General features: G+C 39.6%; 2 protein-coding genes across 3 annotated transcripts in view; one reads left to right on the top strand and one right to left on the bottom strand.

Annotated features, from left to right (window-relative positions):
- pde8b (phosphodiesterase 8B) overlaps positions 1–20,586 on the top strand; it is a 28,499-nt gene extending 7,913 nt beyond the window's left edge. Inside the window, exons 3-22 of one of the 2 annotated variants that reach the window (XM_087791929.1) lie at positions 3,680–3,870; positions 3,925–3,984; positions 4,101–4,158; positions 4,655–4,743; positions 5,389–5,467; positions 8,397–8,537; positions 8,598–8,686; positions 8,750–8,804; positions 11,366–11,411; positions 12,074–12,151; positions 12,555–12,631; positions 13,678–13,842; positions 14,044–14,089; positions 15,854–15,983; positions 16,391–16,589; positions 16,656–16,873; positions 16,933–17,071; positions 17,300–17,467; positions 17,770–17,899; positions 18,759–20,586. In XM_087791929.1, the coding sequence (XP_087648055.1) occupies positions 3,680–3,870; positions 3,925–3,984; positions 4,101–4,158; positions 4,655–4,743; positions 5,389–5,467; positions 8,397–8,537; positions 8,598–8,686; positions 8,750–8,804; positions 11,366–11,411; positions 12,074–12,151; positions 12,555–12,631; positions 13,678–13,842; positions 14,044–14,089; positions 15,854–15,983; positions 16,391–16,589; positions 16,656–16,873; positions 16,933–17,071; positions 17,300–17,467; positions 17,770–17,899; positions 18,759–18,868 (2,268 nt within the window). In that variant the 3' untranslated portion in view covers positions 18,869–20,586. Of the gene's footprint in view, positions 1–3,679; positions 3,871–3,924; positions 3,985–4,067; positions 4,159–4,654; positions 4,744–5,388; positions 5,468–8,396; positions 8,538–8,597; positions 8,687–8,749; positions 8,805–11,365; positions 11,412–12,073; positions 12,152–12,554; positions 12,632–13,677; positions 13,843–14,043; positions 14,090–15,853; positions 15,984–16,390; positions 16,590–16,655; positions 16,874–16,932; positions 17,072–17,299; positions 17,468–17,769; positions 17,900–18,758 lie in introns of both variants that reach the window. The other variant, XM_087791928.1, reaches the window with a different exon arrangement.
- Positions 20,587–20,674: 88 nt separating this feature from the next.
- Positions 20,675–26,905, bottom strand: wdr41 (WD repeat domain 41). Its single transcript, XM_087791930.1, has 14 exons — positions 26,747–26,905; positions 26,583–26,658; positions 25,687–25,802; positions 25,027–25,075; positions 24,754–24,882; positions 24,622–24,684; positions 23,854–23,965; positions 23,603–23,665; positions 23,431–23,535; positions 23,080–23,258; positions 22,896–23,017; positions 22,462–22,547; positions 21,642–21,775; positions 20,675–20,905 (listed from the first exon to the last, which is right to left on the bottom strand). Exons 2-14 carry the CDS (start codon positions 26,628–26,630, stop codon positions 20,765–20,767), a joined length of 1,347 nt encoding a protein of 448 aa, XP_087648056.1. The 5' UTR covers positions 26,631–26,658; positions 26,747–26,905; the 3' UTR covers positions 20,675–20,764.
- Between the last annotated feature and the right edge of the window lie 248 nt (positions 26,906–27,153).

Here is a 27,153-nt window from a genome sequence, read left to right as displayed (position 1 = left end):
GTACTTGAATGCATCATCTCTGGAGGAACTTCAATCTCTTTTGCATTTAATTTGACTTTATAACTTTACAAATGTTAGTAAGTAAAATCAAATTTTGGGTTATTTGACAAATGTACAATAACAAACCTGCTGCACTTTTATAAATCACTTTCAAACTCACTTTGTAACCAAATAAAAACTCAACATATAATTTTGTTCTATTGCTATTCTAGTGCTACTTCCTGTTTTACTTTGTATTAGTTCTATTGCTACTTCCTGTTTTACTTTTTTTAGTTCTATGGCTACTTCCTGTTTTACTTTGTAAGGTCTCAATATGGCTTGTGTTCTTGCTTCACTTTAATGTTTCCCCCACCTGTGCAATATTTTCAAATATGCAATTGATTTATTATTTTATAAATACATAATAATAATAATTCCACAAGGAATTACCTTTTTGTTGTTTTGGTTTTCAACCTTTTTCAGGTTTCCGTTTTAGCCAAGAATTGTTATTTCCATATAACATTATATAACTCAAAATAACAGACCTTTGAAATATGATCATGGGCAGCACACACTGTGCGACTTCTCTGGCCTGATGTTTTCATTCTCTGTGAGAAAGCTACAGTGATAGTGAGCAAAAAAGTGCTGAGGTCACGACCTTGACCTTTCTTTTTTTCATGTCGCTTTCTTCTTTGTTGTCGGTGGAGAGAGTCAGACGGTGACGCTGCTGTGAGGCTCGGCTCGGTTCTGTTGCTTCTGGCCACGGACCAGCTGCGAGTGTGCGTCGGTGTCGCCCACTGTTGTGTGTCCGCACAAAAGGATGCTGTTGTGTGGCGTGAAAAACGTGTCTGTTTGTTGGTGTGAAACTGTGGTTTGTCCCATGATTATCATGCTTAGAGCAGCTGAGGGAGAACACGTCACTATGTTCAGGATCATTCTGGGTGGAACTTTGACGAAGAATTATTTTGTTAAAAATGACAAAAATATTGATATTGTTTTAATGCAAAAAGCATGTATACATACATTGTTCAGGTGATACAATAGGGATGCTAAAATTACCAAATGTAGAAGAAATCATTTTGACCTGGCTGAGGACAGGAAGAGAACCTTGACCTTGAGTAAAGACGATAAGATGTGTCAAAAGAGCCAGTGGTCATAATGTTATTGCTGCTCTTGGCTCATTATGTGACGTTGAAAAATCTCACAATATCGTACGCGCATGAGAACCTGAAGAATTCCGTCGCTGATGCTCTTTGACAAATGGGGGAATGTTTTGTTTCAAAGTGACGTCTGAAATGAGATTCTACAAAACAGGCATGAAGTTCTGTTCGTTCTTCTGATGATCGGTCCTGCTTTTCATCCTGGACTGCACTCGAGACGTTTCACGTGTCGCTCAGAGCGTCCTGGAGGTCAGACGAGGGCAGCGACAGCAGCTGAATGATGTGTGGACGTCTCAACATTTAACTCTCACAGCAGGTCCTGAGTCGCTTCACAGTCTTGAGGTTTCTTCTCTACATCTGTCAATGTGTCCCTCAGTGTGAGACGTGTGGACACACAGCTGTTCTGATGTGTGCGTCGCTACTGTCCGTGTTCCAACATCTTGATCAGTGTTGATACCGTGTTAATTTTCACGTGTGCTGAGAAAATAATCTACAATCTCACTGCAGGATCTTGAAGGCACAACAGAAGGCGCGAGAGAGATATGGATTTGAACTGGAAAAATTCTACATTTAAAGGATTTTTAAATTAATTAAAATAATTGAATATTATTATAATTATTAAAATGTTAAATTCAACTATTTTATATTTTGATTTATTCTGATACACACAACACAAATGCAAAAGCAACTGAACACTAAGCTGCCACTTTTTTAACTTCTCTATCAAAGTATTTCAGAAACGGTCTGGTCTTGTTGAGTCAGGGAGAAGCCTTCATGAATAAAAATGTCTTAAGATGTTTCTTGAAGGAGTCAGTAGATCCATCAAACACAGAGAGAGAGGAAGATCTTTCTAAGCTTAGACACATCCTGAAAGGATTTCTCTCCTCTGGTCCTGAGCCGTGTTCTGATCCACAGACCTCAGAGCCCGAGCTGGGGTGTAAGGCTGGATCAGATCAGTGATGTAAGGAGGAGTCTGACCATGAATAGATGTGAAAGTAAGAACCAGAATTTTAAAGTTGATCCTGAAAGAAACTGGCAGCCACTGAAGAGATTGAAGGATCGGAGAAATGTGAGTTCTTCTACTAGAACAGCTCAGACTTTAACTGCAGAGTTTTGTATCAACTTTAGGCGAGACAGCTCCTTCTTGTTAAGACACAAAAACAAACTGTTTGCAATTGTCCAGACGATAATACACAAACGCATGGATTACAAGCTCCAGATCATGTTGTGACAACATTTTCCATGATTCCTTGTGTCGAAGAATCATTAGCACAAACGCTAACAGAGCTACTGAAGTCTCAGGTCACATGACTCGTGAACGACTCGACTCTCTCTGTGATTCTTGGCTCATTGAGGCGTCTCAAACTTTTAGAGAATCTATTTTAGAGTCAGTGAAAGCAGTAGGAGGATTATTTCAGTGTATCTCTGTCGTGTAAATATTGCTACTGTATCAGTAAAAGTTCACGTTTCCAACCACAACAACAAAGAGCGTCTCTGAGGACGTGAGGTGGACGCTCTGCTCGTATCTGTGTCTCTACATCACGTCCTCAATATTTTCACTCATTAATGCTGAAAAAACAGCAGCTGGGTTTGTGTTTTTCAGCAGCAGAATCCTGGGAGGGATGGAGAAGAATATTTTATTTTATTTTTAAGAAGATTTTGTGAGGACCCGCAGCACGTTTGTGTTTTTTATTTCAACTATGTGATGCTCCCCGGGATAATTAAAAGGTTGTTTGTGCTTTAAAATAAAATCAAATAACCCAAAAAGCTGGTAAAAGGTTAAATTAAACATCAAGGCCTCCATTTTATATTTCCCACTGATTAAACCTGGGCAGAGTGCTGTCTGGGGGCCACTCTGGCTCCATCTATGAGGTCAAAATACTACTATATACTGACCATTTAAAGATGCTTCTGATGGCTATCTAACACTTTTATGATAGTTAACATTTACACATAACTTGTTAAAGACCTTTTTCCACTTTTTTTGGGGTATTGTATTCATATTTTTCATAGTGCTTTTAAATATTTTTTGGTTAAAAGTTTATTAATTAAGTGGTCAATTATTTATTTTATGGCATTTTAACACATGTTTGCATTTGATGTTTTGTTGTGATTTTTTTCTCTAGAATCTCTTAATGTTATTCTTTTAAATAGTACACAATCAAATTAGATTCAAGCTGAATTCTTGAATATCCTTATTTTTTGTCCCCCCTCAAGAGCTTTGAAGACAATTGTGAAACTAAAAAAAACAACCACATATTTCAAACTGTCTCTATTTCAATAATTGTTATTAAGTTTGATAGATGTTGTGTCTTTCTGGGTCCACCAGGGGGCAGGAGCGAGTCCAGTGACTCAAACAATCCATTTGTATGAGTCGCTCAGGCAGTTATCAGGTTAAACTTTATGAACACAAAAAAAAATGTATGATAAAGTTGAAATATATTTCCTTATGTAGCCATTAGCAAACCACAAAGACTGCAGCTGGCTGCACCATTGTAACGTAAAGATGTCGGGCCTCATCTAATGTTCTGGTCCTGCAGGTCCTGCTGGTGTTTGCTAAGGAGGACAGTCAGAGCGACGCCTTCTGGTGGGCCTGTGACCGCGCCGGCTTCAGATGCAACATCGCACGAACCCCAGAGTCGGCCGTGGAGTGTTTCCTGGACAAACACCACGAGATCGTCATCATCGACGGACGCAGCTCTCGATACTTCGAGCCTGAAGCCGTGTGTCGGTGAGACTCTGAGTTCTGCAGTGAAGACGCCGCTGCTCACTCTTCTCTCCTCAGACTGATCCGAGCCACCAAACCCTCAGAAAACAGCGTGATCCTGGCGGTCGTTCCTCAGAGGTCGGTTTTCCTGATCTTGACGTTTCCCTGTCGTTGAAGATGTTTATCTTTATCTTTTCATCTTTTGTTCCCTTATCACTCAGTAACTATGACAACTGTTGTCCAAAACTCTGCAGACCCGCTGACCTCGACGAGCCCTCAGTTCTCCCTCTCTTGTGCGCCGGATTCAGTCGAGTAAGTCCAGCTCAGAGCGGTTCACTTAGCAGCCGCACCACATCATGTGACCTGTTGTCAGGGTTGTCAAGGCAACAGAAAGAATGGAAGAAGATAATGGCCTAATGGCCTTCATGTGAATGAAGGAGAACAGGAGTAAAGTGGGAAAAATGGAAACAAAAATGTAATAATGTTGGATATTACAGTTATAATTAAATAAGCTATACATGTTGTTTAATTTGTCAATACTACATGTTGTACACTTTCTTTTAAATTAAAAAAAACAGTGGACAAAACATTTTAATGTAGGAAAGAAAACTTTTTTTCAGGTACAACAAATTCTTACCAAATGGCAATTCAGACCTAAAACCAGTTATATTTTGCATTGAACTCTTGAGCAGCAAAATAAAGTTGTAACCATCAAAAACTTTTCTCCATCATCATTTCACACTGGAGTACGGCTAGCATGTTCCTTCCGTGTCAGCCTGACCCGGGCGTGTTCTGCTCTTGTATCCAGAGGTTCATGGAGAACAACAACGTGACCAGCTGCTACAACGAGCTGCTTCAGGTGCAGCACGGAGAGGTGCGCTGCCACTTCAAACTCAGGTGACTCACCTCACACTTCATCACCAGCTCACATGACTTATCTATCTTTTTTATTGACCTTTGGGGTATCTTAGTAGTATAATAAAATAAACGGAGAGACAGAGGAAGGAATACAATGAAGTTAATTTAGTTTAAAAAAAACATAAATACATATATAAAAGTTATTAAAGAGAAAAAAATCTGTGTCATAAATTGTTATTGTGTATTTTTTATATCTATACATACAATTAAAATTATATTTAATCGAGAGGAGGATTATTTGTCATATAATATATAAAATTATAATTACCAATTTTAATTTGAAATATTCAATATCTATTATTAAATTTAAAAATAAAGATTTATAATTCAAATATTTTTTTCACTTGTGATTTGATTTGTTTTATATCATTTCAATATGTAGTGACATCATGGTAAAGACAAGTATACCTTACAGTATTTATTTTAGACATTAAGTGTTTTAATTGTACGATTTTAAAATAAAAAATAAAAAACAAACCAACTTTTTTTAATGAAATTCTAGTTCCTGACCTCAGAAAAATAAATAATAAATACACCCTTGAGTCGAAATCTAACAAAATCGACTGGTGTTATTTCTTTATGAAGTTACTTTGAGTTGAAAGTTGCTGTTTTTCTAACGCGCAGGGCTTGCAACACAGTTTTTACTGCACTAGAACACTGTCAGGAAGCTGTGGAGATCACCAGTGAGGAGCATGTTATACAGGTACACACACACACACACGCGCACACACACACACACACAGTGATTTAGCAGGGCACAGACACACTTCCAAAAACCTTAATGGATCTTTTATCAAACATTTCACAAATGTTTGCTGGAAGATAAAAAAAAAGTCATATACAATTTATTTAGGTAAAATCTCCCCCAGATAGTAAAATAACATTAAATCAACGTATATATATATATTGATGGTTACTTTCGACATTGATATTGATATGGAAATTTACATTGAAAGTGCTCGCTATGATCAACATTTAAACAATTTTAGATTTTCAATCAATTTTGTTTCAACTATGTTATTATCCAAATTGAAATAACATTGGATTCATAACCAAATCTAACAATAACACAACATGTCATTATATAAAGGCCATTTTAACAATTTCATCCATCCTCTGTATGCTTTTAATATTCCTTATTAAAAATATTTTTTACACTATTCAAGTTATAGTTAAAGGAGCAGCAAGCCAAACTAGTCAATTACTAAGTGATCTCACTACCATCTGCCTAACAGACAAGTTTGGAGCAATCCTAACATATTACTAAAAAATACACACAAACGAACAGCTGTTTTACTGCATGGTATAATGTATTTAGACCAATAATTCTAAATGACTATATTAACACATTGTAACATCTTAATGTTTCTCACATTATGTAACATACAATTATTGCCCTTTGAGCTATTTTCCTTCCTTGGACTTGCAGCTCCGCCTCTTCTATCAGGTCCATAGCGGAGCCACTTCTGTGTCCCTGTACTGCGACGCTGTCTGTTTCTGGTCAAATTGTTTATTTTTATTATATTCAGCTGAATAATTGGTAATACTTAATTGTTATGAAGTTGATGAGAAAATGATACTTGCCTTGCATAATCCGTCTCTTTACTGCAGGACATTCCCTGTTGTGTTTCAGGAGCTGAACCTTAAAAACACAGAATGAAATTACACGTAAAGTCTTGGAATACATTATTACACTTTTATCAGACTTATCATTTATTTAAAAATAACAAATTATAATGAAGCTATATAACAACAACAACTCTAGACAACACATATCCAAATGTTACCGAAGTTTGTCTTCCTACCGTCATTATTCAGTTGGACTAACTCGGCCGAGCAGCTTCAACTTAAGCCTATAACGCAAGAAGGAAATGTTTTAACTTGAACACACATAGGAAGTGAAGTGATTCACTAACCATTATAATGCTGGCCAAAGTGATGAGCACTTTCTGAGCAGTTTCCGGCGACTAAAAAAAGACATAAAAACTGTAAATGCTTTTAAATTATAGTAATTGTATGCGTGTACTTGAATCAGCGGTTGGAACGGAGGTAAGTAGATCAGAGAAAGTAGGTAGAAATAGATGCGTTAATACTTGAAAGTAAGTGTAGCAGTTAAGATCACTACTGACAGTGTCATCACTGTACCAGGAAAATAAATGTAATGTTATTATTAAATTTTTAAGTATGTATTTATTCATAGAATTATGTCGCTTTTGGTCCTCAATATTATTCAAGTCAAATAATCAACGTTGTTTTTTGGTGCTCTTCGTCTTTCTGTATTTGATTTCCATCATTCAGAAGAACTTTTATAGTCAAAACATGACACAACTCATCCCCGTTCAGTGGAACCAGAGAATGAAGGCAAGATGCTTTAATAATGAGCTGTTTTAGCTAACATGCTATTGAAAAGTGATCAAGATAAAAGAAAAGATGAATTCACGGCATAGTAATTTGCAAGTTATGAGTAGAACAACAATGACCAGGTAGTACTTAAGGATAATAATAAATATAATATATAAATATATGTTAAAACAAAAAGATGATCGCAACTGGCCACAGATGTCCAAATTCCTCCCACAAATGCCCCTCCCCCAACACCCCCCATCTATGTCTAATGTTGAATCAATGTTGATTCAACGTCAGATTTTCAATGTTAAAATGTCGACAGTAATTCAACATTGAATCAACATTGATTGACTAAAAATCAACATTGAATCAATAAAGTTTGCTATCTGCCATCTGGTACTGCAGTAGATCCATCCATTTTAGTTCAATAAATCCTGAACAAATGTGTGATTATTTTATAGCATATAACGTGAGACATGTGGAAGTTCAAGCTTCACATCTGATAAACCCACGCTGCTACATCGATGAGTTTAGTGAGAGGGAGTGAGACAAAGAGTACAGCCAAGCTGATCTGTACAAACATCAATAGTATCTAGAGATAATTTGGAAATCTTTAACAGATTAACTTCTATAGCTTGTGCAGTAACGCAACGTGTGTCAGTCGTATTGTGTCACACTTTTACACATTTAAAGCAGTGACTTTGAGCTGTGAGGACACACACTAACAATTACAGGCTTAAGTAAAAAAAAGTTTTTTTCTTGCATGAATTAATCTTGTTAACTGTAATTTAGAGATGCTGATGCTAAATCTGTTAAACTCACACAGCCGTAGCTAAGAGTTCACTGAGAGGGAGTGAGACTAAAAGAAAACAGTGTCTATGTTAGGTGCTTAAATTTGGTTTTTGTCTCCCTGATGACCTTTTTTTTTTCTTTTATCAAAAAAGACATTCAACATAGAGTTAAAGAGCCAGAATCCTGATAAAGCCTTTCCCTTAAAATGGAAGCAAGTTTATATCACATTTTTACCTTGATGACATCTTGCTTTTATTTCGAAAATTGTATTTGGCCAAACTGCATGTTAAAGCACCATCAACGTTTGAAAAATCACCAGTTTGCAACCATTACTCGATCATTCTAAAAGATCGTACCCTGTCAAAGAATAGTGAAATATATAACAATACATTTTTATTTGTGACGGTTATTTGAGTGAGTAATGTGAATATCTGGGTCTTGGTGGTTTGCAAAGTTTGACCTTGAATGGAGCCTCATTGACCTTCATGTTCCAGTACGTGAACCCGGCGTTCGAGCGCATGATGGGCTACCACAAAGGCGAGCTGATCGGTAAGCAGCTGACCGAACTCCCCAAGAGCGACAGGAACCAGGCGGACCTGCTGGACACCATCAACACCTGCAGCAAGACAGGAAAAGTGAGAGTCTGGCGCCGTGAGTGACCCACAGAGCCTCACCTGTGAATCTTGTGTGTGGAGGAGTGGCAGGGGATCTACTTCGCCAGGAAGAAGTCTGGAGACAGTATTCAACAGAACGTGAAGATCACACCGGTCGTGGGTCAGGGAGGGTGAGGAAACATTAGGGAGACATGGATGTGATGTCAGGTCTGACTGTTGTCTTGATCCGGCAGGAAAATCCGGCATTTCGTGGCCATCAAAAGACCTCACCTGGACAACAACAATCAGGTGAGTTTTGTGTATTTTGAAGATCATCTACTTCGTTGTGGACCATTAAACCAAAGTCTTTTTTAAACATCTCTAGTCGAGAGTCTCTACACTAGAAGTGGTCAATAGTTGACATGTTTTCTCAATAATACGGTGTGTGTTGAGTCGGCGAGTCGCTCGGCTCGGTGCCGGCCGACAGCCTCAGAGTGACGACTGAGCTGCAGGATTCCCTGCTAAAGCCTGCGAGGGCTGGCAGCCAGACGTCACTTCTATCTATACTCCGGTTAGAACGCTTCCCTTCATGTGTACACGAGGTGAGTCAGCCGCCCGCATCTGACCCTCGCCGCCAAGCACGGAGCCATGCCGGGATCAGGAGTCCTTAGTCATGGTTTTGGATGATCCCGTTCCCGAAATCGCAGAGGGAGAAAAAAAAGCCTTTCAGTTCTCACCAGCCTGTTTAAACTCACTGACAGTCAATGCTCAGAAATGAAAGAGAAGCTGGAAGTTTGGAGTCTTTCTGCTCCGGTGAACATGGAGGAGGTTGTGAACTTCTCTCTTCGCTGTTATTTTAAGCTTGAGATTCTTCTTCTTCTTTCTGAACAGACATGAATAATCAAGTGTGAGATGATGAATATGAAAATGACAGATTGTACTCCTGGATTATTATTATTTAGCTACTTGAAACTTTCCCAAACTCGAATATTTTAAAGATATTTTTAATGAGACTCAAACATGTTAAGCAACACTAGTCTTCTTTCTCAATCATTTTCTAACTCAGAAATTACTTTGCAACTCACTCCACACTCTCTTTGTCTCGCTCCCTCTCAGTGAACTCATTGGAAACATCTCACTTTCAGCTTTCATTAATTGTTTTAGTACTTTAAACTGAAAATATCTATTATTGTACTCAGATTTCAGCGATGTGCAGGTGAATCTTATCTGTGTTTGAGATACAGTAATGATGCTCTATGCAAAGCTTTCTGCAATTCTGAATGTAATTTAAATCCCTAAATCTGTATGGTTGACTTTTTAAAATAAGCCATTTATGAAGCAAAGGCAATAACAATAGAAAATACAAATCATTATTGAGTAAACTTACTAAATAATAGCACACTGTTAGCATCATGAGCTTCATAGAAGAGTATCGCCCTCTTCTTGAAAGCGCACTCCTGAAGTCCGTCTCTCCAAGATGCAGTGAGTCTCTCATCACCCGCTTTGTTTATACAACGAGTCCCTTGGCGGTGGAGACTTCTGTGATTGATGACACGCTGTGAAAAACCTCAATGTTTGACCAATCACAGAATAGTGGGTGTGGTTATGGTAAATGAGCTTTAACCTCCAGAAAAAAGTTCTGTGTTTTCTCCAAGACACTATAAAGTTTAATTCCTATAAGACACATGTTTCAAACTCAAGGCCCAGGGTACAAATCCTGCCTGCCAACGGATTTGAATGTGGCCCACAAGAGGGTTGTCTTGTATCGAACATTATTGTTTAGGTTGATATAGTGTCGATGATGCCAGTGTTTAAGATAAGTTAAGTAACAAATAAGGAGAATAAGGAAGTCACAATTAAACAGAGACTTCTAATAGGAGTAAAAACTGCTGCTGGAATAAATACATCGACGAGAGTGTTTGGTGACGGGAAACCAACACAGAGATAATTAATTGAGCCTCTAAGAATGAACGGACTATAGTCAGATTTCCTGTTACAGATGGTATGACTTGACCATCATCACAATCATTTCTCGAAACCTGGATCAGTAGTTGACACTGTCCGTAATCCTGTTTACTCAGCACTGCTGCAGTTACAATACAGGGCTTAGGAACGTCCGCTTGACTTTGCGTCTTCGTCTGTGAAACAACTTTAGTTTGGATGAACTTCAGTCATCATATGAATATTCAGGAGCTCTCCACTGGAGGCAGCGAGTCACTCGTCTAAAGAGAATCCTGGAGACCAGAAGAAGATAAATGTTTCATACACAGTTGTACTGACAGGAAGACATGGAAGGTTTGAAGATATTCTACTCCAGTATATGCTCTCTGATGAAACTTTGTGTACAAGAACAAGTATCACTCTTAAAATATAATCAACTATCATTTTAAAAAACTTACTGTATGCGGCCTTTGGGAACTCAAGAGTTAATTTTAAATAAAAATGTTATTTCTGTCCGTAGTTATTTTATGATTCATATTTAGATCATTTAAATTGATTAACATTATTTTATTTTTTTTCCCCTATCATGCCTTCTATACCCAACAATGTGTTTTTGTTTTGTTTTTGACATCTCAATTTCACTTTTGTTCCTTAAACGCTTCCAACTTTATAGTTCAGTATATTATCATAAACTTTAATCTGCATTTATTTAATGTAAATATTTAATGTCGCGGAACACATGAAATGATATGACAGGTCAAATATGGTCCAGTGGCCTTAAGTTTGATACTTCATAAAATCAAAACTTCTTCTCAAATCACAGCCAAAGGTCTTTGAAAGTTGTTCTCACTGTAGAGATCATGTGACTCATGCTTGGAGGAGCAGACTGTCATCCTTCAGATATTTATTTCAAACTTAACTACTTTCAGGTGAACAAATTCAACAAGGAGGAAAGATTTGTTGGAGAACACTCAGGTGAGTTTCTTAAAATATTGAATCAATATTTTAATTAAAGTATAACTTTTTTTTGTGTGTTCTCATGAAATGTTAAAAAACATAAAATCATTTTACATCAAAATAAATGTGCTTGTGAGTAGGATTTTTTCTAATACCATATTAAAAATACAAATTATATAAAGACATGTTGCCTTTAACTCATTTGTAATATCAATGTAAAAAGTGTCTTGTCTCCCATATGGTTAAAATTCTATCGGATGTTTGTCATGAAAGAAGGAAAAAATGATTTTAACTTTCCAAAAACAAAATAAACTCTTGAAAGAATCAGAGATCTTATAAAAACATTGAATTATTTAATTAAAATTTAAAAGATGTATTAAATAATAATAATGAATCTTCAAACGGAGAGTAATCCATTGACTTGGTAAATAAATCAGATTAAAAATAAATAAATTGAAAAAGAAATAAAATATGCCTTGTATTGCTATGCTAACTGCTCTTTAACCAAGTTAGCTTACGGATGCTAAGTGAGAAGATAATTATCTTGATGTAATAGAACACAATAGATACACAGTGAACATTAGTAAACCTTTTTTGGAGTTGATTTGAAGTCAAAACAAATCTGTCCCGGAGCCTGAACAGATGTAATCTGCACATGTCATCTTGCTTTTTGTCTCCAGAGAGCCATTCTCTGCGTCATCGTGACAGGAGGAAAGACTCCATGGATGCCAGGTCACTCAGCTCTCGTGGGAGCGACGGTGAGAACAAACATGGCTGCAGCCCGTACCAACACGGCTTCAGTCGAGATGAAAACTATTGTCACGATGTTCAAGTGAACGTGTGAAGACAAAAGCTTCAATAGAGTAACAAAGCTAATGATCATCGTTCTCTTCTCTCATGCTTCTTCCAGCAGCAGCCACTTGATGCTTTATTCTTCTTATTACTATTTCAGTATTTGTATTTGTTTTTAATATAATTTAATAAAAAATAAAGGCAATGTTTTGAATTAAAATTGTAAGTTGCAATTTACAATGATATGTAGCTTTGCCTGTAAAAATAAAAATATATAAATATATAGTAATAATTGGGCTGTAAGATAAGTTGACGGAAACATATAATAGGACACCTTTATAAATGTAACTTTTCTTTATAATTTTTCAGCTCCAAGTTTACAGAACCGACGACATTCCTCTGTCGCCAGGATTCATTCCATGACGATCGAAGCTCCAATAACGAAGGTCAGCAAACGTCTTTGATGCTGTTGACAGTAAGACTTATTTTAAAGAATTATACTTTAGACTTTCTGAGATGGTTTCTTTCATTGGAACTGCAGTCAGGACACTTTAGGCAGAACTCTCTCAGAACTCTAGTGTTTTAACCATTTTTCTACCCGACTTTAAATTAGGGACTCAAACAGGCACCATGTGGCCAAGTTGCTCTGACAGTGGATTAGAGACGGCAGTTGCATTTATTTCAAGCGTGGATGAAGTACTGAAAGGGGCTTTTTAAGCTTCTAAGGAAAGAAAATCGTACGCATACAGGCTGGAGTATACACTGTATGGGGAGCTGAAATCAAATCTACAGTCTTCTGCAGCGCTGCATTGAGTCATTCATCTCAGTGTTAGTGTCTACACTACTTACACTACACATCACAAAAAGTACAAATCAAGGGTTAGAACGTTTTTTCTCAACTGGTTTGGCTTTAGGTGGCTTCAGTGTTGTTACCCTTTTGATGGTTCTGACATCAGAGCGAGACACAGGCACAGCATTTTAACCTCAAAGTTATACTGGCAGAACTTCCACGTTGACTTTCCACTATCTTTAGACCCCGGAGCAAATCCATGTAAGAGGCAGGAATTAAAACATATTTTTTTTGTTGTTGGTTAAGAAACACTGTTGTTAGATAAAGACGTGAGAGACAAACACTAGACGATAGAAATATGTTTGCCTTCACTTCAGTCTTGTGTTCAGTAGATAATTGTGTGTGCGTGAGTGTCGACTATTTGTGGCGACGAGCTTTCCTAGAAAGAACTTCACAAGACTTTTCATTTGATTAGTTTCAGCTTCAGAGCTGCCATCACTTGTGAGCTCCATGTGATGCTGACGTCCGTCAGGTTTTCTAGTCGCACACACACAACACTCAGTCTCCTGAGTGTGTGACGCACTTGTGCGTCTCTTTTTCATCCCTCTGGCCAAGTCAAGATTCCTCTGGCGTCACATGACACGCAAATCCGAGTGTGCTCTGTTTTCCCACTGCCTTGTTTTTACCGATGATTGTCTTCAGGTGATCAACATCATCAACGCGGCGCAGGAGAGCAGCCCGGTCACGGTGGCAGAGGCCCTCGACCGGGTGCTGGTGATCCTGAGGACCAGCGAGCTGTACTCGCCTCAGCTGGCGTCTAAGGACGACGACCCGCACACCAACGACCTGGTGGGAGGCCTGATGAGTGTGAGTGTGAACCTGTTGACACCAACCACAGACGCTTCCAATGACCAGAACTTGTGTGGCCCTTTACTTGTATTCATGTGGCCCTCATTTTAAAAACTATAATTATAAATAACTAATGTAAGATATTCTGATGGCTGCCAATCTTATTATCTTCATATGTTATTCCCACTCTTGGACCTGATCTCTAGTTTTTCTCCTCAGGACGGACTACGGCGGCTCTCTGGGAACGAGTATGTTTTCTCTAAAAGTGAGTTTTCATGTTTACTACTAGTATATATATATATATATATATATATACATATATATATTTTTAAATATCAGCTGTAAAGGCAGGAGCAAAAGTCCACAGAAGAGGGCACAGAAGGTTTTTTTCAAGGTTATATTTGGGAATTTTATTTTCATTATAAGTTAATATTTATCAATTTATGTAAAAAACAATAAAGGTTGGTATTTCCAAATCAATATATCTACAATATAAAAATGTCGGATCATATTTTTTATTACTAATATTTGTAACTTAAACCTTAGGCTAGTACAATTAGCAGAAGCATGTATTGTAAATGTATTCTTAAAAATACTTTTCCCACTTTTTTCCTACTTTGTATATTTTAGTTTTGTTTAAGTGTTTCACATTTTATCCATAACTTACTATTACATGTTTTTAGGCACACATTAAATCTTAAAATTCAAAATTTCTCACCTCTCAACATAGTAATGTGAAATGCATGATACATATTTAACCCTTGTGTTATCTCTGGGTCAAAGTGAACGACCTCTGGCTTCCAGAAATAGGGTCACCTTGACCCTGAGATAACACAAGGGTTAAACATTTAATTATGAATGAGTTGTTAAAACAGTTTAATTCAAGACACTTTTAAATAAATAATGCAAACTAAAGTCTCTCCACAAATGTTTACTAAGATTAAAAATCAGCTGAAACTACTGGTCCAATTTTCTACTGTAATAATCTTGAATTTGAAAAAGTCAGTTCTGGGCGATGACAACTTCTTGGAAAAAGAGTTTATTTTTGGGACAATGTTAAAACCCCTCTTGACGGTTCAGTTGGTCTATGGAGGGATTTTCCTCTGTTGCAAAACATCTGCAGTCACATGCTCACAGGCAGCAGAGTCGAGAGAACCCTGAGAAAATGTTCAACTGTAGATCTGTGACCTCCATTCTTCAACTGCCAGAACCCTTCACTGTGATGCTTTGTGAGGCCAGTGATCAGTCGATAAATGTCACCATTTTTCTTAATCAAAGGTTTTTTTGCTAGTTTTAAGTGTTGTTTCAAGAAGGATATTTTTGAATGAAAAAATACTTTTTTCAGGAAAATATAAACCCAAACATTTGTTGGTTATTTCTAAATTCTAAAATTCTTAATTTCAAGCGTTAAAGATCCTCAATTTTTAATTATTTACCTAAGTTTTTAAAGCTTTCAAGTTTAGCAATTGCAAACAAACACAGAGAAAACGCTTAATATTCAATATAATATATTAATAAACACTTTAATATCTTGTTAATAGAACACGATAAAGAAGTAGAACATCATCAGCTCTCAAAAGGCCGTTTTAGAAAAACAGTCGACATATTTTTTATAAAAAGCCAAAGGAAATTAGCACAGATGGAGTGAAGATTCCAACTTGAAAAGCACTAAGAGATCACAGACCTCTGCCAAACAGCCTATTATCGCCCACATTTGTTACAACAAGAGTTTGCCTAATATTTATTACATATATTCTGACTCCTTTAAGGGCATTAGAAATATTGTTGGTAGCAAAATCGACCAGAGATTAGCGATACGTGCCAAACCAAACAAGAAGATTGCTTGAAAAAGAGAGACAACATGTCATCATCTGTCTCTCCTCTGTTGTCCACAAAGATCCATTGAAAGTGTTTGATCACATGACCTTAGTGGAGCTAAAAGCATCAACACAGGGGAACTGCTCAGGGCGTGTGAACCGGCTGAACCTCTCAGAATTGGACTCTAATTTGTTTCTGATAATTGTCTCAGACATGAGCCAGAGTCAGCTGACCATCCCCGTCACCCTGAGCGACGTCCCGCAGGCCATCGCCGACATGCTGGACGACGAGGAGTGTTGGGAGTTCAACATCCTGGAGCTGGAAGCTGCCACACACAAGAGGTGCAGTAGCCCGGGAACAGATAACATATGATATATGTTGTGTGTTTGTGTTTCAATTGGAACTGAGATTGAACAGATTTGTTTCTAGCTCCCCCCAGTGTTACAACAGTGTAAATGCAGTATTGCATCTGTTTACAAAATGACAGAAAAGCTTGTGTTGGTTTAACTTCCTGTTTTATTTTACTGAAAAAGAGTCTAATCATTCTGTCGATGAGATGTAGACACAGAACGTATGGACGTCTAACATTGAACTGAACCTGAACATAATTTCTAAGCAACCTGACAACCACACATGTATTACCTGCTCGTGTTGCCAGGGTAACGTGGTAAAGCTACCAGGAGACTCATTCTCAATATGTGTGACTGTGACATTGACCCTCACGACCTCTGTCGCCCTCCACCATCAGACCGCTCACCTTCCTGGGCCTGAAGATCTTCACCAGCTTCGGCGTGGGTGAGGTCCTGGACTGCTCCGAGGCGACTCTCCGCTGCTGGCTGCAGCTGATGGAAGGCAGCTACCACTCGTCCAACTCCTACCACAACTCCACGCACGCGGCCGACGTGCTGCACGCCACCGCCTACTTCCTGCGCAAGGACAGAGTGAAGGTGGCTGAGAGACTCCGGACCGGAGAGGCAGAGCTGTGACCCGTCCGTGTGTCCCTCTCTATCCAGAGCAGTCTGGATCCGCTGGACGAGGTCGCCGCGTTGATCGCCGCCACCGTGCACGACGTGGACCACCCGGGCCGGACCAACTCCTTCCTGTGCAACGCCGGCAGCGAGCTGGCCGTCCTGTACAACGACACGGCGGTCCTGGAGAGTCACCACGCCGCCCTGGCCTTCCAGCTCACCAGCAGAGACGCCAAGAGCAACATCTTCAAGAACATGGACCGGTCAGAGCCTGTTCGGTCCTTCCCCGGAGCTCGGTTCTGATGCTTTCTCTCCTTCTTAGGAATCAGTTCCGGACTCTACGACAGGCCATCATCGACATGGTGCTCGCCACGGAGATGACCCGGCACTTTGAACACGTCAGCAAGTTCGTCAACAGCATCAACAAACCGATGGCGGCGATAGAAGAGACCAGCACGGGCGTGAGTGGTCCCTGATTAAAGTTATTTTATTGATTTGACAAACAGTTGTCCAGCCTTCTTATATGTTCTGGAGCACCATGGAAATATTGAGAGATGATCATCAACTTCACTTTATCAACATGTTTTAAAATGTCTACTCGTGTCAAATAATAGAGAAAATGCGTCTTAATTTCATGTCTTCAACTGTCCCCCCCTTTGACAGGAAGTGACATCATCTATGTGTTCCAGAGCATCAACAGCGACTGCGAGGGTCCGGCCAACTTCAGGAACTCTCCGGAAATCCGTCTGCTGATCAAGAGAATGTTGATCAAGTGTGCCGACGTGGCCAATCCCTGCAGACCCACGGAGCTGTGCATCGAGTGGGCCGGCCGGATCTCAGAGGAGTACTTTGCTCAGGTGAGGTACTCACCAAGCACAGGTACGGTGTATCTGCCCGAGACCATCATGGTGCTCTCACTCCACATGTGACGCTTAATATTTGTACTTTTATGAGCTTCTTCTTGTGTGGAAAGATATTTTAATGCATCTTCCCAGTCACCAACCATGCTTTTAATTTGAAGTTCCAAACAGGAAATCTGTCACTTAAACTACAACTTCACTGTGAGAAAAAACAAACTAGCGGTGATGGTTCTGCCGATGGTACAGATTGTCTCTGGGCTCCATCTGATGATATACAAACCATAAACTTTTGTCTGCAGACGGATGAAGAGAAGCGTCAGGGTCTTCCTGTGGTGATGCCCGTGTTCGACCGGAACACCTGCTCCGTGCCGAAGTCTCAGATCTCCTTCATCGACTACTTCATCAACGACATGTTCGACGCCTGGGACGGTAAGAAAGTCTTCAGCAGCTTCTCTGGAAATGAGAGATTATTCCCACTGGTGGTCAGAGATTCTGTTATAGTCCCCGAGAGATGGCTTGTTAACCGTCATCTGTGATGTCATGGAAAGAACCATCATGTCATTGGAGCAGAGCCGGGGTTCAGTGCGGGGTCACAGTGTTGAGTCGTTTTGTAGAGCAAAGATGAAGAGTCAGGTGTGTAGATGGTCTCAAGTGTTAGGAAGAGTCGGAAGAAAAATAAAAAGGTAGGTTAAAAAAGACTTGCTTTTTTAAAAGTAGGTTTAAATAAGAAGAAAAAGTAAGTTTTAAAAAAGGACAAATAATAATAATAAAACAAAAATCGCCAGGTAATTTTTTATATAAAAAAGTTAGTTTGAGTTAGTTTAAATTAAATACATGTTTTTTAAAGGAGGGAAAAAATGAAAAAAGTCAGTATAAACAAGGCAAATAAATAATATTAAAATAAAAAAATCAGATGAAAAAAGAATATGGAAAAAAGGTACATAAAAATAATGGAAAAGTACATTTAAAAAAAGGGGGAAAGGGTAAGTTACAATATTTTAAAAAGAGAAAAAAATTTTAAACATGGAAAAAACGTTTTGTAAATAAGAGTATTGAAAAAAGAAGGAAGACTGAAAAGGCAAACGTCAAACAAAAGAAGAAAAGATGAGGTAACAGGAAAAGTAATGAAAAAAAAAGTCAAAAACTTCTTCAGAATAAAATGTATGAGAATTATTAGTAAGACTGTATGCATTATGTAACATCTCATCCTCATCATCATCATCATCATCATCATCTTCATCCTCATCATCCTCATCATCATTATCATCATCATTATCATCTCTCTCAGCCTTCGCCAGCCTGCCGGGTCTCATGGAGCACCTGTCAGAGAACTACCAGTACTGGAAGAGCTTGGATGAGATGAACTGTAAGAGTCTTCGTCCACCGCCTCCCTCTTGACCTCCGGCTCCTCGATCATCTGCGACCTCCAGGTGTCCTGACAGACGACCTTCAAGAGAACATTGTGGACCGAGGAATGCAGAGTCATTTTTTTTTCTTTTTATCCGCAGCTTCTTTCACAAGTTTTGACCAGAACGTTTCACAAACTCTTTTCGTCTTAAATCCTCCCTCGGCTGAAGGAGCTGGACTTCTGTTGAAGCTACATGATGACCTGCAGTATGTTCCTCCACTTCATTACGAGTTTGTTTTCCTCGCAGGAGCTAAGGACCAGTGGAGCTCTCAGCACTTCATCTACAGAGGCATAAAAAAGCTGCCGTCTGAATAAGAGACCTTGAACATCAGTGCTGGTCTCTAAACTTACACTATAGATTCCTTCAATTGTTATTTTCAACTTCGACTGACCCTTGACTCTGGTGGTCCAGCAGGTCTGTGATCATCCGAGTGCTGGTTATTAATCTTGCTCTGGTGTGTCAGATCCTCATTCAGCCACTTTCCATTTTGGAAGCCACTTAGACCAGCAAAAAAAGACGACAAATACCTCCATGACCTCTATGATCTTGTCTTTCTGTCCACACCTGTCTATCCTGTGAACATCAGTATCTTAATCTCTGACCCTGGTGACCTTCTAGTGCTATAAACATACGTCATCCAGGCTCCATCTGTGTGGCTTGTCTGCCCTCCTGTGGCCACCATGAGTATTACTTGTTTACACTTTGTAGCTTTTTAACAAACTGATTGTTTAAAAAAAAAGGTCTGGATCAGACGTTTTAGTGTGATTTGTGTCACGTGACATCTTTTCAGGCGCCATGATTTGAAGGACCAGTGTGAGGAGGTTAGTGACATCTAGTGGTGGAGTACTTTAGAGCAGACGTTTATGAATATTTCCCGCCAGGAAGATTAAGGTTGTGTTTATGAGCCAGTAAAGTGCAGGATAAACAAGTTCCTCGTTACTGAAACAGTCGTTGCTGCGTTAATGCAGTATTTGAACTTCACATGGTACTGAACTTTAGTGTGACAAGTTGACATCAAATGGACTCTTTTAAATCAACTTAAAAAAATACTATTATGACATTTGGTGTCCACTAACATGTCATATACACTCAGCAGAACAATTTTACTAATGAGGACAATTATTTCTTTGTACTTTAGTGGGGTTTTTCCCACAACTGTCTAGTTTCTTTTATTATTATTAATGATTTGTTATTTTAACCTGCACCTTTCTTTGTTTGCTTTTTCATTTATTTTTAATTTCTTTGATCCCACACATCCCCATTTATTTTTACTTTAAACTTTCTTTTGAACCAAACTTTACCCATTATGTTTTTCTCTTTGGGTTTTTAACTTAATTTCCTCGCCTTTCCTCTGATTTAACTTCTCCATAGAGAACCTTACTGAGCACACACTTATGAATGTGGAGAGGAATTATAAGAATCATACAGTAGTTCACCTCATTTGCTGCTCTGTTCCACTTCCTGACTTTTGTCTAAAGGTTTGTTTGCAGCAGGCGTTCATGGCTCCACAAAACTCTCTGAACAGAAGATATTTTTGCTAGTGAAACATTTCTACTCAAGACTATTTTTACAACTTTTGCTTGGAATGTGACGATGTCGGCGAGTCTTCATCACATTCATCCTCAAGGATGTTCCACACGTGCCAACCTTTCCTGCCAGTGTCACAGTCTCATCATCGCCTTGTTGTCACGGCAACAAAGTCTTTCGTGCTTTTCTCTGTTGTGGATCCATCGATACAAAAGGTCTATTAGGGCGTCTGAAGCGGTAATACGCTGTAGTCAAGCTGACCATGAAGCAAAGTTTTGTTACAGTATATTCTCATACTCATACGTGCAAAACATCAATAAAGCAGAAATACATGAATTCACGATGTGGTACATTCAGGTCAAAGGCCTCCGTTCTCCTCCAGTTTTTGAAAAAGAGTCAGACTGCGGAGGTGAGACTGTCGCTCGCCGTTCTTCCAGAGGATCAGCTGGTGGTCGGCGGAGCATGTGACCAGACCGTTCTCCTGGAAGCCTACGAACATCTGGTCAGGGAGAGAGGAACCTTTTACTCATGGTGACGTCACTGACACAATCTGCAAAACACAGACTTGGTGCAAGCATGGAATAAATAAAATATAAATCTCCTTCACAATATATAGTTCATAATTTTAAAAAAAAAGAAATCACACAGTTGACTTCAGGAGAGAGTTCAAAATGTGCTGCTGCAGTGCCTGCTGATGACATTACTGTGGTTTCACTTCTTTTTTAATGTCTCCAGGTGAAAAAAGAAGCCGATCGAACCACTTGGACCGAAGCATGTTTATAACATCTACTAATGTTTTGAACTATATACACACTTCATACTGATTTAGCCAATCTCAATGATTAATTTCCCCTGATCTTTTTTCATTTTCTTTTTATAGCGTTTTTCAGACTGACTTTATAATTTTAACTTTATTTTTTTATTATTTTATAACATTTTTGGTTGTCAATTTCTTTAACATTGTTTTTAATTTTCATTGTAAGGTTTTAAATCTGACTCATAACCTTTTTTCTTCCTTAAATCACTTAAGCTAATTTTGTTTAAATAATTCATCTTTGCTGAGTTATTGTTTTTAAGCCATTTAATTGTGTTTAACTCTTTTAATCCAATTTTTGAGTTCATATAAAAAGGACTTAAGGATTCAGTCAAGTTTGAAATCCAAATATTATTCTATAGTTGTCGTGTGTCGTCATGATTGTGTTACGATCCTCGTCGGCTGAAGTGAGAAGTCGTACCTGGACGGGACCCGAGTGTCCGATCAGGTCTCCCGTCAGCTCCAGAGTCTTGATGTTCAGGAGCTCCGGGCTCTTCTTGGAAGGAGGTCCAGCAGGTTTACTGGAGCGCCCGAAGTTCCACATCCCAAAAAATCCTGAAGAACACAGACCAGGGCGTGAGCGCCCCCTGCAGCTCCACAACTGTGAAACACTATAACAGTAGTCCTGGCATCCGAATGATTGACACTTCAACATCCTCAAGACTCATCGTGTCGTCATTCAAATGTTTGTCAGATATTAAATCCTCACTTTTGAATATACATGAAACTAAATAATGATCATTTCTGCACTTTGACTCTTTTTTTAATAATGTGTATGGTATATTAAATAATGGGTATACGTGTGTGTTCCTATTTTTGTGTGCGTGTGCATTGTTGTGTCTGTTTGTATTTGTCTTTATATGCCTTTTTGTGTGTATGCACTTGTTTTTGTATGTGTATACACTTGTGTTTGTGTGTGTATATATGAATGTCTATGAACTTGTGTTTGTGTGTGTATGCACTTGTGTGTGTGTGTGTATACACTTGTGTTTGTGTGTATGCACTTGTGTATGTGTGTGTATGCACTTGTGTATGTGTGTATATACACTTGTGTATGTGTGTGTATACACTTGTGTGTGTGTGTAAACACTTGTGTGTGTGTATACACTTGTGTTTGTGTGTGTAAACACTTGTGTGTGTGTATACACTTGTGTATGTGTGTGTATACACTTGTGTTTGTGTGTATGCACTTGTGTATGTGTGTGAATGCACTTGTGTTTCCGAGCATCAGTAGTTTGTACCTGAAGATGCAGGCTCGGCCTGCAGAGGCAGATCTTGAAGCTCCCACATCCTCACACTTCCGTCTTCAGAGCAGGACATCAGTTCACTGTAAAGGGTCAAAGTCAGGTGATAAATACTTAATCATTAACATAGTGACCTTATGGTTCCTCCAAAGGCACACATACACTAACATCCTGCTGGTCACAATGTTGTAAGTAATCAACAATATTAAAACTACACAATAATGACTTTTCTATGGTGTCGTGGTTTACTGAGATAGTGTAGAAACAGCTCCTCTAGCGGACATGTTGTAGACTGCGGATGAAGAACTTTCAGTAAATAAAATAACTTTTATCACGAGTGTATGAAATCTCTTTCTAGGATGTTTCATCGCCCTCTTGTGGCCGGAGATAAAGCTTCAGGAGATGTTCAAGAGAACATGCTGGGGACAAACCTGTCAGACAGCAACATGGTGTGAAGGACGTTGGAGTCGTGAGCAACTTTCCTGTAGGCCACAACTGTCCGGGTCAGAACGCTGTACACGTACAGGCCACTGCCCACTGCCGCCAGCACCAGCTGAGGGACAAGAGACATCAGAGGAGGCGGCGCCGTGAGCGACACGCGAGTGCGACTCTCACTCTTCCGTTGGAGCTCAGGTGCTGCACCGACATCTCGCTGGGTTTGCTGGAGCTCATCCTGATCTCGGGCTGGCTGCACGGCTCCTCCCACAGGATGTGCTCGTACGCCAGGACGCTCCACTCCACGGCGTCCCACAGGATGAGCTCGCCGGCGTGAGAGCCGCTGGCGAAGAGTCCGTCTGTGCAGAGTTTAAGCGTTTAAGTTAGCAGTTCAATATACATGTGTTATTGCCACAAATACTTTGACACTTTAAATAAAATTGAATTAAATATATAGGTGTGTAGCTGTGTACATGTGTGGTCGTTTTTAATTTCATACACGCTACAGAACTTGTGTGTTTTATGACGAACCATTGACGTTAGTGAGAGCTCGGATCTGGTCCTGGTGGTCGGTCAGCCGGCGGATCTCGGACAGAGACACGGACGAGTCGGTGGACACAGTCAGCCTGAAGACCACTGAGCAGACGAGAGGAGATGAGGACACGGACGGACACTCTCGGAACATGACTCGTCTCAAAGGTACCGATCGCTTTGTCGGCTGCGGCGGCGAGACAGTTCTTCGGCAACTCGATCAGAGACGTGAATCCTGGAGGACGAGGAGAGTTCAAGACATGCTTGTTGACCTGTAGCTGCCCTGAGCATTTCATACGTTTGTGTTACTGGTGGCGGGACTATAAATCTAAAATCATTTTTGTTTAATTCTTTTTGACGTGTATTAAAAGTTGTTGTGCTTGTTACAGCGCCCTCTGGTGGAACAGCTTGTTCCATGCTCACCTGTGTCGCTGTGGCTCTGCTCGTGACACTGCAGCAGGAAGTCTTTGTTCCAGACACAGACCTCCTCTCCGCCCGACACCCACACTCCCAGACGCTCCAGCACCAGCAGACACTGCAGGAGACAAACATCTGTGTCACATGTTATATTCATCTGCAGTAGGATGAAACCTCAACCTGTGTTTTCACAGCAGTAACTGGTTTCAATGTAAATGCATTTGTGTTTTTCAGAATGAGAAAACTTTTATTGCCACTGACATTTTTTATGGTGGTGATAGTATAGAATAAAATAATTAAATAAATATACATGAAATGAGAAAAAATGATTAATAAAAGCAATAAAATATATTTTATTAGCATAAAAAATTAAGAATTAATGAACCAAAAAATAATATTCATGATAAAGAATTATTTTCACTTATATTTTTTTCTAAAAAGAAACAATCCAGAAGTCGACAACCAATTTTCTCTGTTTTTTAGCCAGCATTCTGTGACCTTTAAATTAATACAACTCAATAAAATCATGAACTGTATAGGTGTGCACGTTTCATTTATAAAACACACTTTATAGGAACAAAAATCTTTAAAAATAGACATCCAAGTTCTTAATGAAACATCAACGTCTTCTTTCAACAGGTTTTGCTCTCCTGCATCCAATCACTCCTGACATCAGCTCAGCATTATAAACTGACCAAATGATGTGTTCAAGGGCTGATGTTAATGTAGGAAATCCCTGTTTTTAATGTTCAGATTCACAAAAAGAACTGTCACCTTGACGGAAGACTGGAGCTCTGACACGGTCTGAATTCTGTTCCCCGAGTCTGGATCCCACAGCTGGAGAGGACAGTGAAGGAGGCAGCGGAAGGTTTAGGTTAGATTCAAACAATGGGTACAAGAGGATACACTCAGGCTGCGGTCCGACGAGGCCGTGATCAGCATCGTGTGCAGCGAAAGTCCATTACTGCAGGTGAAGGTGGTGATGGCAGTGATCTGCTGCGAGTGACCACGCAGCTCCTTCAGACGCTCGCCGGTCTGACACCAGAGACAAGGAACAGGTGATGAGTTTGCATATTCATGACAGTCCATGTGTGCACAGAAGAGTGAGGTGGTTCATGTTGACCACAGTGGCTTCTTAACTTCCACAAACTCATTTATACAGTCACAGCGTCGTCTCACCTCCACGTTCCACACCAGAACAAGACCATCGTCGCCCGCGGACGCACATCTGGAACACACAAGAACAGATGTGCACTTCAGCTCCAGCCCAGCGAGACAATCTTTCTGGGAGAGAAGTCATTTCCCTCCTCGCGGGAGTCTTAAAAATATCTGTCCTGGCGGTTTACTGCCTCCGCTCGCCCCTTGACCCCGTAACCATCTCCTCTCGCGCTTCCCCACATCAGCCGACAAGATGAGAGGATGAAAAGAGAGATACGGAGAAGAGGGAGGAACTGTCCAGGATATATTTTCACACCTCAAAAGCAATCTGGAGAGAATTTTCTGGCCTTTGCCCCCAACTGCGGACGTGTGTGTGCAGGGAGCCCCGGAGGGGAGGTGATTACAGGGGGAGACCAGGCGTGACACACACACAGGGAGAAGCACACACACTTTGTTCAGCTATAAATCCCAATCTGAGCACTTATGCTGACTCGCTGTAGCATGTCGAGGCGGCGGCAGCTGCAGAAACACGCGTTTTTAAGCTCCGACTGTACGACACAATCACACGGCACTGATGGTCCAGATCCTGTCTGGTGCAGGAGAGGATCTACTGTCAATCACAGACAGATGGAAGCCAGTCAAGAGGAGAGTGGGGGGGCGAGGAGGGGCCGGGGAGCTCACCTGAAGTCATCAATCTGCACCAGAAATCGAACGATGTCAAAATGTCCTTTCAGCACCTGCAGCTCAGTGAACCAGTTTTTGGGTTGTTCCTCTCCAATGCACAACATCTGACGTTTCTGCCGACGAGAGACACACACGCCGGATTTAACACTTCGATCCAACTCTACAGAACCCATATCCGAGAGAAAGAATAACTTAGTTTCAGATGGTGTTCCAGTGTCACAACTGCAACTCAAACTTAAAAACTATGAAGAACTTTATGGCACATTCTGAGGTGGTTATTGCTAATCAATAACTTGTTGGATATTATGTTATGACATAGGTTGATCTAGTCTGGAGAATTCACCTTCAGTAACCCCACCAGCAGCTACAAACATCTGGACACTGACATGTCAACAGGTGAATATTTAAATATTTAAATAATTCAAATTCACAATCTCTCTATCTGATTATTCATTTCTGTTTTATTGTCTACATAACGGTTTAAAAATACATTCTTTTGATTCGGATATTCTGAGAATCAAGTTTAAAAAAAAGCCAGGACCTATTTAAACTGTGTATTTCTCAAATAATACATGGTTTAAAATGACGTATGAATATGCCCAGGGCAAGATGAAACACAACATTAATATCACAAGAAAAAATAATTAAAATATATATATACTTCAACGTTCATGACAGCAATGGCTGAAAGGGAGAAATGTTAATAGTTCCTCTTTTTATCTTATGAATATGATTTAAATGTGATGTAATGTTTACTACATTTAGTAGAATATAAAATAAATCATCAGAATGTTCACACAATCTAAAATAAGAAATGTACATGTAACTGGTTCCGTGAAGTATCCTCAACAGTAGTCTACACTGCAGTGATGATGCGTTCAAGTTGGTCTCACCTCTCCGGAGTTCTGAGCTTCACGACCACCGAGGATCCACCGCAGCATGATTCCAGATGTTATGGATCCCTATAAACTAACACGAGAAAACAAATCACCGACATAAATACGCCCTTATTGATCCAAAATAAACAGCTAACGCTAGCTTTAGCATCGAGTCTTACCTGTCAGTGAATTCAGCAGAAACATAAAGCGAGTTCCGTCTATGGTGCATTTAATGTGACTGTTGGTCTTCAAAAGAGAGCTGTTGTGTCGCCCTGACACGGTTCTTCTTCATTCTGGCTTCATGGACTGAAAATGCAAAAGTCACGATCACAACAACTGCTTCATGTGACTGAACTACGGAAGCCGAGAGAGTCCGTTAGTGGTTGTTAACGGACTTTCGTCGTACACAAAACATTTGCACAAAACGGCTACATTTAATTTTAAATATGAATGATATGGTCACAATGACTACGCGCTTGATGTGGTGAAAATAATATTAAAGTTAAATAAGTAGTTGTATCAGTAGTCTCTTTTTTTTATTGTGTAAAGGGAAAAACCCTTTATTCGAATATAATATATCCATAAG

This window comes from Callionymus lyra, chromosome 5 (assembly GCF_982586985.1).
Source record: "Callionymus lyra chromosome 5, fCalLyr1.hap1.1, whole genome shotgun sequence".
Lineage (NCBI taxonomy): Eukaryota > Metazoa > Chordata > Actinopteri > Syngnathiformes > Callionymidae > Callionymus > Callionymus lyra.
The sequence above is the reverse complement of the archived record's forward strand: the minus strand, read 5'-3'. Positions and strand labels throughout refer to the sequence as shown.